Genomic DNA, 14,160 nt, shown 5'->3' with positions numbered 1-14,160 from the left:
CGCTCGGGGCACAGGCAGTGCGCAGAAACACCTGCCCCCAGGTGTGAGGAAGTGGGGCTGTTCTCAATGTTCCCTCTGAATACTGTGGGGGGGCCTCAGCTCTGGCCGACCCTCTGTCTCCTGGCAACTAATGGCCGGGGCCCTTCCCCCTGCAAGGGGATGCTAAAGGTGTTGGAGACAAAGATCAGGTGACCTCCTGGCCCGGGAAAGAGACAAAGGCCAGGGAGGGGCTGCAGGGGGTTTCAGTCTGGAGCTGGAGTGAGGGCAGACGTGGGGGATCTGGCTCACTGCCCCCCAGAATGGACCCGGCTGAGGGATCTCGTTCTCTGTATCTACAAGCTCTGTTTTAGACCCTGTTCCTGTCATCAAATAAACCTCTGTTTTACTGGCTGGCTGAGAGTCACGTCTGACTGCGAAGTGGGGGTGCAGGACCCTGTGGCCCCCCCAGGACCCCGCTGGGGCGGGCTCGCTGTGGGAAGCGCATGGAGGGGCAGAGGATGCTGAATGCTCCAAGGAGAGACCCAGGAGGTGAAGCCGTGTGAGCGTCTTGCCCTGAACAAGTCTGCTCCAAGGGAGAGGAGGCTCCCCGGAGTCCTGCCTGGCTTGGTGGGGAGCAGTTTCAGAGCATCGCCCAGGGACTGCGGGACACCGGGGCCACAGGGATGTGCCAGCTGCTTCTGGAAGTGGCGTGGAGCGAGGATGGGCAGGAAGCTGCTTTAGCCTCGCTGCACTGCCAGTGGTGGTGGCCAATGCCCCTGGGCCCTTTTAAATCACCCGGGGGCAGCAGGCAGGGCTGGGAGATGCTCTGGGGGAGGTGTCCAGGGGCCGCATGCAGGGTCGGGGGAGAGACTCAGCCCCAAACATTGGTGGAGCCGGGCCCCTAGGCCCTGAATATTCCTGGAGCATGGGCACCATGGACCCATAGAACTCACCACCCCTGGATGGGCAGGCTGAGGAACAGAGACGTTCCCTCCCCTGCCTGTGATCACTTAAACTGGGAGTGGAGCATCTCCATCTGACCCTTCAGTGTGAGACGGGAAGGAGGGCGCGAGTGGGTACGGAGAGCCGGGGGCTGGCCTGCAGGACTCCAGGGCAGCGGGAGGGCCTGAGAGAGGGGCGAGGGAGCGATGGATTAGCTGTATCCACCCTGCTCTGAACACCTCAGCAGCCGGGCCCCAGCTTCCAGGCTGGCCTGGAGCAGTGGTGTTACTAGCAGAACATATTGTGTGGGCGGGGGGGTTGTTTCCCTATGGCGCTGCCATGCCTGGTCTTAGAATCCCATTGCACAGGGATTGCACCATGTCGGCCCCCGGGGACAGCTGGGGCCCCTCGTGTGCAGCCGACGCAAGCACAGAATGAGGGGTGAGCTGCAGGCTGGCCGCTGGCAGGAGCGGGTGTGGGGCAGGGCAGGTAAAGTAGGGGCTGGATGTAAGCTGGATACCTGGCAATGCTAGCTGAGTGCCAGGCTTTGCCCGGGGCTGTGGGAGACGCCAGCCCCAGCTAGCCCCCGTCGGAGCCATGGCCCGGGTGGCCTGAGAGACACCCTGCATCTCGGACATCAGCGGCCATGTGGGGTGACTCAGGATGCCGTCAGGGCTGGGGACAGCAGGCTGCACCGCCTGGCCTGTCTCCAGTGCTCCCAGAGCAGGACTCGATGGTGGCGTCCCTGGAGTAAGCCGCCCAGCAGGGCCCCAAGGAAGATGCATGTTGCCTCTCGATCTCTGGGTTCTCCTGAGTGAACAGCTGGAGAGCCAAGCCCCCGGGAGGGCTCCCCTCAGAGAAATTGGCCCGTTCGGCCTATCTGGCCGTGTCGCGTTGCTGGAGGTGGCCAGCAGCAGCCAGAGCCCGGGCTGTCACTTGTCTGGTGCAAGCCTCGGGAGGTCTGGGACATCAGGTGGAGGGTCCTGTCCTGGGGTCCTAGCTTCTCTTCCCCTACCTCTATCGCTTTCCCTCCATCCTGATCCACAGCCCCCCTCACTCTGCTCTGCTGCGCCCTCTCAGTCCCAGTCCACAGCCCCCTGGTTTTCCAGCCCAGCACTCCCTCTGCCCCGTACCCCAGCTCTGCCGCTTCCCCTCAATATCTCCCCTGCTAGCCCAGCCCCGGCCCTCCTTGGCACTGGAACCAGTGCCCTGTTCGGCAGCCCGAGACCGAGGGGAATCCCGCGAGCAAAGGCAGGGCCTGACCCCAGCCCTTCTGCTCATCTGGGCTGGGCCCGTCTAAGAGCGCTGGCGGTGCTGACGTGCCAGGCGGGTCTGGCCTCATGTGTGCCCGGCCAATGGAGAATGGGCACCCCGTGCTCACCCCTGCTTTCGCTCTACCCACAGCCCAAATCTCCCGACTTTCAGGGTCCTCCGAGGGGTCCCCCTTCTGCTCGACCCGTGGCTCTGCCCTGCCCGGCTGGGTCTGCAGCGAGGGGCTCAGAGAGGCTGAGATCCTGGCTCCGAGACAGGAGGTGGCGAAAACTCCTCTTTTGTTCTGTAAGCTGGGGTGGGGAGGCCGTTCCTCAGCCCCAAGATGTGAGCAGCCGGCGAGGAAAAGCAGGAGGGGACCGGGCCGCATTTTGAACATTCCTGCTGGAGTGAACTGCTTAGGAACATGACTCCTGGAGCGAGAGGGCGGGCCGGGCCTGCTCCGTGTGCACTGTTCAGTCACGAAAGAAAGAGGCAAGGGGGTGGGGGAGAAAAAGGGGTAGGCAGGCGAACCCTGAGCCCCGGGGCAGGCTCTGACAGCGTGGTAGGCAGCTCGGCACAATGTGCTCAGCATGTTCCCGAGGAGCCGAGCTGCTGCCGTGGGCCAGCGCGCTCCGGTGTACCTGTGCCGCCGAGGCTATCCTTGGCTAGGTGCCAGGTGCTTCGCTTTCCTCCCCCTCCTCCGCCCCGGCCTGCGCCTGGGTTTCCCGCAGCAGCCTGGAGAGTTTGTTTTGGTTGGTGTTTCTGTCCCGGGCGGTCCCTCTTTGTCCCTGGGCCCTGGCCCGCTTCCCTGCGCTCGGAGCCGGGGAGGTGAGCTCGCTACTGAGTCCTGGTTTCTGTCTCTCTCTCGCAGGGTGCAAGCTGTCCTGTCACAGGAAATGCGAAGCCAAGGTAAGGAGCTGCCCCCTTTGCAGCGAACTTTCCTTGTGTCGGGGGTCCCGGTCGGGTTGGAGTCGCTCTGACTCGGGAAGGAGGCGGGGGGGGCCTCTCTCTGCTCTCCTCACTTCGTTTCTGCACTTGGGTCCTGATTGTCACTCAAGGTGACACTCTGGGGTCCCGCCGGGGCTGCAGTGTCTGGTTACAAAGCGCTGCTGGGGACCTGGGCTGCTCCCTGCCGCCCGCGGGGAAATAAAGCTAATCCCTCCTGTTCCCAGCACCGGGCGCCTTTCCTTTGTGCACCCAGCAAACGTTGGTGTCTTTTCGAGCTGCCGCTGGGCACCCAGCGAGCCTTGGGCAGACGTAGCTACTGCTTCGCAGGTGAACAATCTTTCCTACTCCCCGGCCCCTAAAAGCAGGGTGAGATCCTGGCCCCGGGGAGGTCAGGGGGATTTTTGCTGTTGATTTCACTCTGAGTTATTAAAGCACACACATTTCCAACTGGTTCGCTTAGCTCCCCGGTGTACCCCCTTCACGGCAGCGAGAACGGAGGAGTTCATGTCTCGGTGCTGCCTAGCCTGCTCGGATGTCATTGGTTGGAGCTGGTGGAGATGCCGATACTCGGCCCCTGATTTTGGCATCAGCTGCTGGTTGGGGATGGCTTGGTCTGGAGCTGGGGGCTGCTGGGAGCTTGCCTGGCTGATCTGGGTTTGTGGTGTCTCCGGGGCACTGGGGGAGAGCACTGCTGGTGCTCTTGTGCCGGCTTTCCTTCGGGGGCACGTGCATTGCACCGCATCCAGGCGTCTGGGCAGGGTGCAGCAGCAGGCTGGGTGCATGCGGGAGCTTCTTGTATCCCAGGCACCCGCCAGTCCGTGCGCCCGTAACCCATCGTGCTGCAAATATGCAGTGGATGCAGCAGGTAAATTTGGGGTGATGTGCTTGAGTCTAGTCCACTGGCCTCCCAAAGCCCCCCGTCCTGCTCCTTCACCTGCCTCTGCTGCTCGGATGCTTGCTGCTCCTTCTGGCTCCTCTGGGAGAGGCCGCGGGTTTCCTCGTCTGCTGCTGGCTTCTCCTTCTCCCATTGTTTCCCTTGCATCTTAGAAGTGCTGGGACCCGTGTCTGTTCCAAATTGCAGTGCACAGGCCCCCATAAGCCCTAGTTGCCCTGCTCTGTGGAAGGGTGTTGACGGAGAAGGTCGTCCATCCTTGCATGGGGGAGAGGGGGGTTGCACAGAAGAGCTGGGTATGAAACAGGGTCTCGGCCACCGTCTGCTTGCGCTGTTGGATGCTGCGTGGGGAGGGAGAAGGGGAGGAATCTCCTCAGGTTGGCTGACAGGAGGACAGGTGATGCTGTCCCCAAACCCAGCCTAGGACTTGGCCATGGAGAGCGGGCCGGAGCGCCTGGGAGTCACTGTGCTGGTGGTGTCTGACGCAGCTTTCTCCCTATGTCTCTTCTCCAGCTGCCAGGAGCCACCCTGGTACGGCAAAGCCCCAAGCCGGGTCTCTCTCCTGGGGTCCCGCTCTGCGCGGGATGTGCACCGGATGATAGCTCTGGAGCATGTAGAGAACGGAGCTGGTGTCACCCACGGGATGGTGTGTTCTGTGTCTCCCCTCTGTGCTGTTCCACACCGGGTCTGTCTCTGGCACTCCTCCAGCACCAGGCCCCTGAGCCCCCATGCTGTTAGCTCTGTGGGCCCTGGGTCAATGCCCGGTGTGGGGCTGTCTGTCCTCACTATCTGGGCTCTCCTCCGAGATTCTTCCACTTTGGTTGCTGCTGGTCTCTCCTCGGAGCTGGTATCCCCAAAATGCAGCCACCCCTTCCCGCAGCTGATCCTAGAAATGACGACACATCCAGCCCACCCTCGGGACGCTCCACTGCCTTTCTCCACAGTGCTCACAACCCACCATAGATCCTTCTCCTCACCCCCTATGTCCTTACGAAGACAGGCACTGGCAAAATGGATCGGACCCCAGGTCCATCTAGCCCCATATCCCATCTCTGATCGTGGAAGGTGTGAGAACCCCGCAGCAGCATATGGGAGATGATCTCCTTTGTTAGGTCTCTAATAGTGATTGGCTCACCTCGGAAGCAGGGAATTTAATATCCTGTCCCAAAGTTGTCCTACCATTAACTGGAATAACTCTGGATATCCTCATTAGCCAGAGATATGTCCAATCCCTTTCTGAGACCTGCAACATTTCGGGCTGCAGCAACTTCCTGGGACAGTGAGTTCCACCGTCTTTCTCCAGAGTGGAAGCAGTCCTGCAGAAAAGGACCTGGGGGTTACAATGGACGAGAAGCTGGGTATGAGTCAACAGTGTGCCCTTGTTGCCAAGAAGGCTAATGGCATTTTGGGCTGTATAAGTAGGAGCATTGCCAGCAGATCGAGGGACGTGATCATTCCCTTCTATTCGACATTGGTGAGGCCTCATCTGGAGTCCTGTGTCCAGTTTTGGGCCTCACACTACAAGAAGGATGTGGAAAAATTGGAAAGAGTCCAGTGGAGGGCAATAAAAATGATTAGGGGGCTGGAGCACATGACCTATGAGGAGAGGTGAAGGAACCGGGATTGTTTAGTCTGCAGAAGAGAAGAATGAGGGGGGATTTGATAGCTGCTTTCAACTACCTGAAGGAGGGTTCCAAAGAGGATGGATCTAGATCTCAGTGGTGGCAGATGACAGAACAAGGAGCAATGGTCTCAGGTTGCAGTGGGGGAGGTTTAGGTTGGAGGTTAGGAAACACTATTTCACTAGGAGGGTGGTGAAGCACTGGAATGGGTTACCTAGGGAGGTGGTGGAATCTCCTTCCTTAGAGGTTTTTAAGGTCAGGCTTGACAAAGCCCTGACTGGGATGATTTAGTTGGGGACTGGTCCTGCTTTGAGCAGGGGGCTGGACTAGATGACTCCTGAGGTCCCTTCCAACCCTGCTAGTCTATGATTCTATGATTCTAAGAGCCGGACCCCATGGTCTGGAACGGCCTTTCTGCTCATAGGCAGTGACTCGTGGTTCTGCAGTCCCCATCTGAGATGCCACCGTCTCTGATTCCCGCCACTCCCTCACTGAACTATCCCTGCTGCTCCACTTCCTCAGTCGGCCGCCCCAACCCTTGTCTGCCTGCGTCTCTGGCCGCCCTGCCTGCCCGAGAGTTCCCTATTCCCTAGGCAGACTGTGCTTGGCTGTTGGGCGTCTGAGAGGCTCCTTGGTGGAAGACGCAGGCAAACATGGCGCGGGTGGCAAGAGGCAATGAGATGTGTTCTTTCTCTTTTCTTCCTGAGCTTTGCCCTGCTGCGGAAAGACCTTTCCCGTTCTGACACAGGGCCATGTTTCTCCTTGCTGTCGCTGCTGGGTGTACAGAGCATCAGGTGTTAAGCTCCGCCCACAACCTTAAACTCCACCCACAGCTTCAGTGGAAGGGCTTCAATGAGTGTTGGTGAACTAGGGAACACGGCCCTCATTAGGTTTCAGAATCAACGCTCCGTGCTGTTGTGTCTGTGTGCCGACTCAAGAGGGCAGCGCCGGAGTTGTTCATATTTGGGAGGTTTTCTTCACAACGGTGAAGGCCAGAAACAAAAATAATTGTTTTGTTAAATGAAACCTCCTGGCTGGAGTGTCCAGGCTGCCAGGTTAGAGACGGGCAGTCCCGCGCAGTGTCCTATGGCCTGGGATGCAAACACTGACATGGAAACGGTGGGCCCAATTCTGGGAGGTGCAGGGGGTGCCCATGCAGCGAGGGGGGCGTCCCTTCTGTGCCAAGGGTACTGCCCCTGACGGTGCTCACTGGCCTCCCTCCTGATCCATGTCTGTACTGGGACTCCAGAGGACGGTGGGGTTGGGCGTGTTTCCCAGGTTAATGGCTGCAGCAGTGCTTAGATGCTGTATGTAGGACGCCACGGTGCTGGTATTAAGGTTCAAGAGACCCGGGTTTGCTTCCCAGCTCTGATATATGGGACCTAGGGCAAAGCAGTTTAATTTTTCTCTGCCTCAGTTTCCCCTCTGCGCAGTTGAGACTATCCTCCCTTTGTCTGCTCTGTTAGGCTGGGAGCTCCACGGGGAGCCTGCAGTCCTGCCTTGTCCGGGTGCATTGGACTCCTTGTGCCCTTGTCTCCCCTGGCATCTCCCCTCGTTGCACTCTGGCAAGAGGTGCAGTGTTGGGATTGTTCGCGTAGATGGAGGACTGGTGATCTCACCTCCGAGGTAGCTAGCATGTGGCATGGATGCCAGGGCCCTGTCTACACTAGGGTTGAGCAGCCGCCGGAGAGCTCCCCAAATGACTGTGCATCCGCAGCCTGTGTGTGTCCTGATCTTGGCTTCAGGGCTTGAGCTGGGTCTGCTCATTATTCCTGGGACTTAAAGCAGCACCTGGGACCCCCGTGGAAATCAGGGACCCGCTGCGCTAGGCCCTGTACGTATTCTTAATAAGGGGCAGTCGAAATAGACGAGACAGAGGAAGGCGGGTGGGGAATGACTTGGCCGGGGCGCTGGCAGCTGTTCTTTTAGCTGAGGGCTCTTGGCCCAGGTCTCCGGGGTTGCTCAGCGAGGAAGAGCTGCAAGACTCCAGCCATGGGCACCGGATAGACTGCAGAAGTGGCCCAGCCGCCCCGTCCTCATGCCAGCAGGGAAGGGGCCTCCATGCTTATGCCACCCAGCTCCTGTCAGGAGCCAAAGGCAGGGGCCAAGGCCCCCTTTATTGCACTTTGCCGAGTTCAGGCTCTCCAAAGTGGGGGGCAGCACCCTGTCTCCCGGGCCCATGACTGTAGCCCAGTGCACGGGGGCAGGCATCAGAGAAAGAGGGTGGAGGGAGAGATACCAGCTCTTTGGTTTGGCCTGGCACGGCTCCAACGGAATAAATCAAACTCCCAATGTTCCTGGCCCGGCCAGCCTGTCATTTTGGGTGTCTGTGGCTACGGCTTCAAACCTCAGCTGAGCCCTCGGGCTGTCACGTTTCCAAACCCCCGCGAGCCGCCAGCGCGCGCCATCCACCGCGGCGGCTGCTGCTGCTCTCACTTACCCAGATGGGCTCCGTCTTGCTCGTTAGCCTGATCAGAGCAAAAATAAATAAATAAACTTGACCTTGGGTATGAGGTGATTCCCCCTCTCCCCCCACAAATGTCTTTGAGATTTTACGCCCCATAGGAAGAGGAGAGGGGGAAATCTCAGTAGCAGGCATCCAGTGCCGTGGAGACCCTACAATAACACAGGGGTCTGGGGAGGAACAATGGGCGTTTGTAGAGCGCGCGGGGATGGCGGGTGCTGCAGCCCTGGAAAGGGCTGGAGGCGCTTGATTTTTTTGTAAAACCCTCACTGGGGCTGCCAAGAAACAATTAGACAACAACCACCGAGAAAACCAAATCCTGCTCCTTAAAAAAAACACAGCGGGACTAAACTCCTCCTATTGCTGTGGGGGGCAATTAACTCCTGAAATGCTGGACTGGCAGCTGGGTGATTTGTGCCATTCTCAGGTGCGTGGGCAATGTACTCTGGGGGGGGGTTCTCACCCTTCCCCCCCTCCCATCCTATAAAAGCTCCACGGCCCACCTGTGCCACAACAACTGGGTTTTGGTATGTAAGAGCCAGGGCCGGCGTTAGGGAGTAGCAAGCAGGGCAGTTGCCAGGGGCCCCACGCCACCGGGGGCACCACAAAGCCACATTGCTCAGTCTTCAGCTTCAGCCCTGGATGGTGGAGCTCGGGGCCCCGGGCTGCAGTCTCATGCAGCAGGGCTTTGGTTTCAGCCCTGGGCCTTAGAGAGTCTAATGCCCGCCCTGCTTGGTGGCCCCTCTGGAACCTGCTTGCGGCCCCCCAGGGTCCCCAGACACCTGCTTGAGAACCACTGCTCTAGTCTATTACCAGGCTAGGATTTTTAGGGTCAGAGTTGGGGGGGAAGGGGAACATTTGCTTTTGGTGCAGGAAGGGGGGACCCATCCTAAAAGTTAAAATTGCCAACAGATCTACTAGCTTCATAATTATTAGTCTAGTCTGTAGCTCCAGGCCACACAGTGCAAGGGGCTGTACAACCACAGAGCAAGAGCCAATCCCAGCCCCAAAGACTTTACGATCTACACAGATGCCGCATAGAGAGGAAGGAGGAGGCCCGGAGGCGGTTGGTTATGCTCCAGCAGTCCCGCAGGGGGGCGGTGGTGAAATCAGGACCTGACTCTGGACCAGCCATGTCCTGACATAGCATTTTTCTCCTTGCAAGGTCGTCCTTCCTGTCCAGCCACGGCAGTGCCCCTTTAAAAAGCATCAGCCCAGGCCGATCACATGACCGGGTCTGTAAAAACCTGTTGGGTTCCATTTTGTCTGAAGCAGAAGAGGTTTGGCCGGCGCGGAAAGGGCTGTGTCTATAAATCAGCGGCAAAGGCGGGGGAATGGGGCAATGTTCTTGAGAATATTCTAGTCCCTGGGGGAAGGCTGGCCTGCTGTGTGTGTTCTCAGCCAGCAAACGGTGCAGATCCGAGCCTTTCTCTTCTCCGCTCCACAGGCCAGAAGGATGGGTGCAAAGTTACCATCTGCTCCGGGAGCAGGGCAGGGAATTCAGACCTCAGCCCCAGTTTCCTGTGGGGGCATTGATTAGAGACATTTGCAGCAGGGGCAAGTGCAGGCAAAGCCAGCCACAAAGCCAACCACGGCTTGAAAGAACAGGCCCTGTCACTGGGCTGGGGACTTTGGGAGATCTAGGTTCAAGGCCTGCTCTGCCACACCATCGGTGCTGTGACCGTCGGTTGGCCGCTCAGGGTACGCCTGCATTGCACGCAAAGCCCGGATCTGTGGGACTCGTGTTCCCAAGCCTGGATTCGAGCGTCCACACTGCACTGAGAACCCTGGCTTTGCAACCGCCTTGCTGCGTCCATGCTGCAGTTCGCAGACCCGGTCCGAACCGTGTGTTCTCGTATCGCGGGGGGGGTTGCCGCATAGCAGGTTGCAGGAGAACTTGGCTTTCTGGCCCGTGAGAATTGAGCGGACCTGTGTGGTGTCGTCTCGCCATGTCTCACGTCCCTGGTGCTGCAATGGGGGTAGCAGCCTGCCCTGCCTCACCGGGCGGGGGGTTGTGAGGATCGATACGTCACACTATGAGGAGCTCACGTGCTCCGGGGATGGGGGCTGTAGTGAGACAGGTAGCTCTGCATTTCAGAAGCCGCGCCTGCACTTTGCCAAGCTCAGCGTCTCGTCGGCCCCGGAGGATTGCATGCAGAGGGCTGTGTCCACACAATGAATGCTTGTGGTGGGGTGCACAGCAGGGCCAGTGATACGACCAGCAGAGACTACAGTTCCCAGCGTGCAGTGCGCTGCTCAGCTCAGGATGGAGCACTGCATGCTGGGACTTGTAGTCCCCATGAGCTGCAGTGGTGGGTTAAATTTAAGTCTGGCTGCAGCCTTTTCAGCACAGGTGTGTTCAGTGCGCCGAGGAGAGATGACTTCCAGCCCAGGCAACTTCAAGATTCGTGTTCCTTGGGAGGCAGCTGAAACCAGGGGACTTGGGCACCGTTTTTTCCTCTCTCCTTTCTGCGTGCAGAGGGCTCCGTAGGCCAGACCGTTCGAGCGATGGTGGAGCACCGCAGTCGGTGCAGAAGCAGGGAGCCGAGGACTTCAGCCAGCGCTGCTAGAGCGTAGGACAGTTGCTGTGTAGAGGAGTAGAAGGAGCTGATTAGATCAAGTCGAATCAACTTAATCTGTCGCTGCATCTTGAAATTCTAATCTGCAGCACTGCCCACCCCGAAACCTCCAAAATCCCGAGATTGGCTGAACAACCATGAGATTTTTTTTTTTTTAAATACATGGCTTTTAGGTTTTGATTTGTTTTCTGGCGGTGTCATCCTTGCAGGTTGCAGCCATGACCTTTCCCCCCAAAACCACAAGGGCTAAAAAACATTTCTTTTTCTATTTTTAAACAAAAGGTGTGATTTTTCGTTAATCCCTGGGTCCAGGAACTGGGGCTTTAGAAAAAGCAGCACGTATCACAAGGCTTGTGATAAAATCGTGTGAGCTGGCAGGGCTGTGGCCCAGCTGAGGCCAGGTGGGGTGGGGGGAATGAGGCCATGTGAACTGGGGGAGTGGCACCCCCTGGAGATCAGAGGAAAGTACTGCACAGGATGGAGCTGGACTTGTCCTCTGCATGACGCGCTGCTGTGTGTGATAGACGCTGAACTGCAGAGGGTTGGGGGAGGGACTCCTTCGCTGCTTACTGTCACCGTCAAATTGGCCTGTGCTATTAATAAGGCTTACCTCAGACTTCAGGCATCCTTCCCTCCCTGCATTCCTGGTGATGGAGCTGCTGAGCCCCCCGGCCCCCACCAGAGAGCTGTTTCCTTCAAGCCCGCTCCACATGCATTCAGCCCTTGATTGCTCAAATTGCTGCCATCTGGTCAATGTTACGGTGAAACTTCCTGAGGCTGGTTGTAAAACACCAGGCCTGGGTCTTGGGGCACCAGGGCTGCCGCTTGCAGAGATGCTGGACCTTTATGCTCCCGGGAGCGTCCCGGGGAAGGAAGGCGCCTCAGTGTGGAAGGAATCCGGGTCCTTTTCCAGAGGCCTGATGAAGTTCATTATAGATCAGCTCTTCCCACGCTGCCCTGACCTGGAGGGACCCCTCCTAGGGATGGGAGGGGCCGGCAGCCTCTGGAGCTCGCTTAAGCCTCGGTGCCAGTGGTGGGGTGGGCTGGGATGTGGCTCTCTCCTGTCTTGCATCTGCGCGAGTGAGATCAGAATCAGGCCCTGGGGACAAAAGTTTTCCCGTCATTTTCCTGAGCTCTCCAGCTCCCTAATATCTTCGCCCACCCTCACGAGAATGGCCGTCGGATGAGATCCAGCTGCCCCTAGTTTGTCCTGGTAGGGCTGGTGGCGAGGACGGGGCTTGTCTGGCTTGTGATTACAGGGTGGCCCCCGAGGGCCACACATGCCTGTTTTGTTATTGTAGGGTCTCCTCTGCGGGCTGAGCTGCACGTCCTGAGTGCCTCACCCCGCTTGGGGATAGTGGAGACCCTCAAGAGTGAGCCACATTCAATCTGGTGGCATTTCTGACCTGGCCAGACACAGGAAATGCTAAACCGCTTTGCAGTGGCTGCTCCCAGGAGAGGTCCCTGCTCCATCACAAGCAGATGAGCTGGGGCTCTACCTTGGAGCCACTGGTGCCTCTGGGTGCTCTACGCTGCCCCATAAAATCCTTCCCTTCACCCCAGCCCTTTCGCTCCCCAGGGCGTGTCCTGAAATGCTGCCTTGAACCATGCGTCCGGAGAGAGCTCTGTGTGGCGCGCTCAGCTGTCCTTGCATGAGCAGGATTTAGGGACGCCCCTAATGGTGATGCTGGGCAGTGCAGGCTGGGAGCTGGCGAGCCAGAGAGAACCCCAGGGTCTGTCTGCGGCCAGTGGCCTCACCACCAAATCCCCTTTATCGTCCCCACAGCTGAGGTCTGCCTGCTCTCGACCCGGGCTGGGAACACTCCCCCTCGCATACTGGAAGTCATCACTTGCAGCGAAGAAGCAGTGCGATTATATTTACTTGCAATGCATTATTCGACCACTAGACGTCTCTTTGCTGTACAGAATTGCAGGCAGGGCGTGGCCCCTGGTAAACATTAGGGAGACCACAGACCAAGCTGGGGTTCGAGCTGTGTGGAAGCTTATTTGTATGGTTGAACACCGTTTGTCGTAACTGGCTCTGTGAATACTGCGGTGCTGAGTACGGTGAAGGAGCTCTAGCAAACAGGATACATGGATTCTGACAGGCGAGATCTGTTACATCAAGTGCCCAGGGAACAATCCAGCAGCGGCCTCAACTTGGAGCAGTTTCCAGAGCTTCCGCAGCTGATGATGCTGTGAGCCTGGAGCCTCTCTCCCTGACAGAGATCCAGAGCCTGAACAGCAACATCCTGGATGGGTTTGTTGGCAAAAGTGGGGCTCTGGAGTTGCTCTGCCAGGAGGCTGGACGAATTCCATTTCCCAAGCGCTCTGCTGCGTGTTAGCGTTCTTCCGTGTGGGCCTCCCCAAGGGCTAAACGAGCTGTCCAGTGCATCACGGGCAGGGGGCAGAGGTGGGTGGAGGGCCGTACGCAGTCCTTATGTTGTCAGTAGTGACCAGGGAACTTCGGAAACTTCTGAATTCAGATGAACAGGCTCAAATGTGGCTGCTCTCTAACCTCTCCCAGTTCCTTTGGGCTCTGCTGACTTGGAGATGTCGGCATATTCACGTCTGCTCCCAGCCAGGGACTGGAAAACAAACCGTTCCTCTCCAGCCTGAGTATTTTGCATCTGAGCGTGATTCAGAACCCAAGCAGGGTTTGGGGTTTCTGGTTGGTTCCTATTCTGTCTGCAGTGGTTTGGGTCAGTGCGTCTGCACGGCGCCGGTTCAGTGAGAGCTTGGAGTCTTGGATCGGTTCTTGTTTTCAGCTGCAGCGGTTCGCCCAGTCTGAGCTGTGAGTGGGGACAGCACTGTTACGGCTGAGGGTCTTTTAGGCCCCTCTCAGGACATATAATGTTGTGGCACAACAGTAAAGGCTGCAGTAGAGACATATTCTGTGCCCCTTCTTTGCTGGGGAAATGCAGCCCCTCTAGGGTGGAGCACAGCAGCTGCTGAATGGTGCGTAGCACTTCCTTGGTGCCAAGGTGATGGATGCCACTGAAACACTAGGATGGCAAGAGGCTGTGTGCATGTGCAGGATGGGTGGGGAGGCAGAAGACTTTGTTAAAAATGGGGGTGGGGGGTGGAGAAAAGCATTAGCAGGATCCGAGGGGGACAGAGGTTTGAGACAACTGAGCAGCTCCTTAGCTGCATAAGTAGAGGGGAAGAAGGAGTGCGGCGCACGGCCTTGGCCTGGGCCCACGTGGGCTCCTGTGCCATGGGCAACTTGGGCATTTCAGCTCAGGGAGGCCCTTGCCAGCCCCCTCCTCAGCGCAAACCTCAGCCAAGGGGGTCTCGTCCCCTTTGGCTGCGTCTTGTTGAATGCTGGACCAACAGCCCTGCAGCCTTTCTCTCCGCCAGGGGTGTCAGCAGGGCTGCCAGACCCGGGATACGGGGGGGGGGTTCGGAAAGGATCCCCGTCTTTGGCCTTGTTCGCCCCTTGTCCTGTCTGCCCAAGTGCTGTGTGTGGCTGATGGGGGTGCC

At 58.3% G+C, this 14,160-nt stretch overlaps 1 protein-coding gene across 5 annotated transcripts in view; it reads left to right on the top strand.

Moving 5' to 3' along the window:
* Positions 1 to 14,160, top strand: part of TNS1 (tensin 1) — a 280,050-nt gene that overhangs the window by 31,258 nt on the left and 234,632 nt on the right. For all 5 annotated transcript variants that reach the window (XM_050916920.1, XM_050916918.1, XM_050916921.1 and 2 more), the window contains exon 3: positions 3,044 to 3,081. In XM_050916920.1, the coding sequence (XP_050772877.1) occupies positions 3,044 to 3,081 (38 nt within the window). The remainder of the gene's footprint in view (positions 1 to 3,043; positions 3,082 to 14,160) is intronic.

This window comes from Gopherus flavomarginatus, chromosome 10 (assembly GCF_025201925.1).
Source record: "Gopherus flavomarginatus isolate rGopFla2 chromosome 10, rGopFla2.mat.asm, whole genome shotgun sequence".
NCBI lineage: Eukaryota > Metazoa > Chordata > Testudines > Testudinidae > Gopherus > Gopherus flavomarginatus.
Note: the sequence above shows the minus strand (reverse complement) of the source record. Positions and strands in the feature narration are given on the sequence as shown.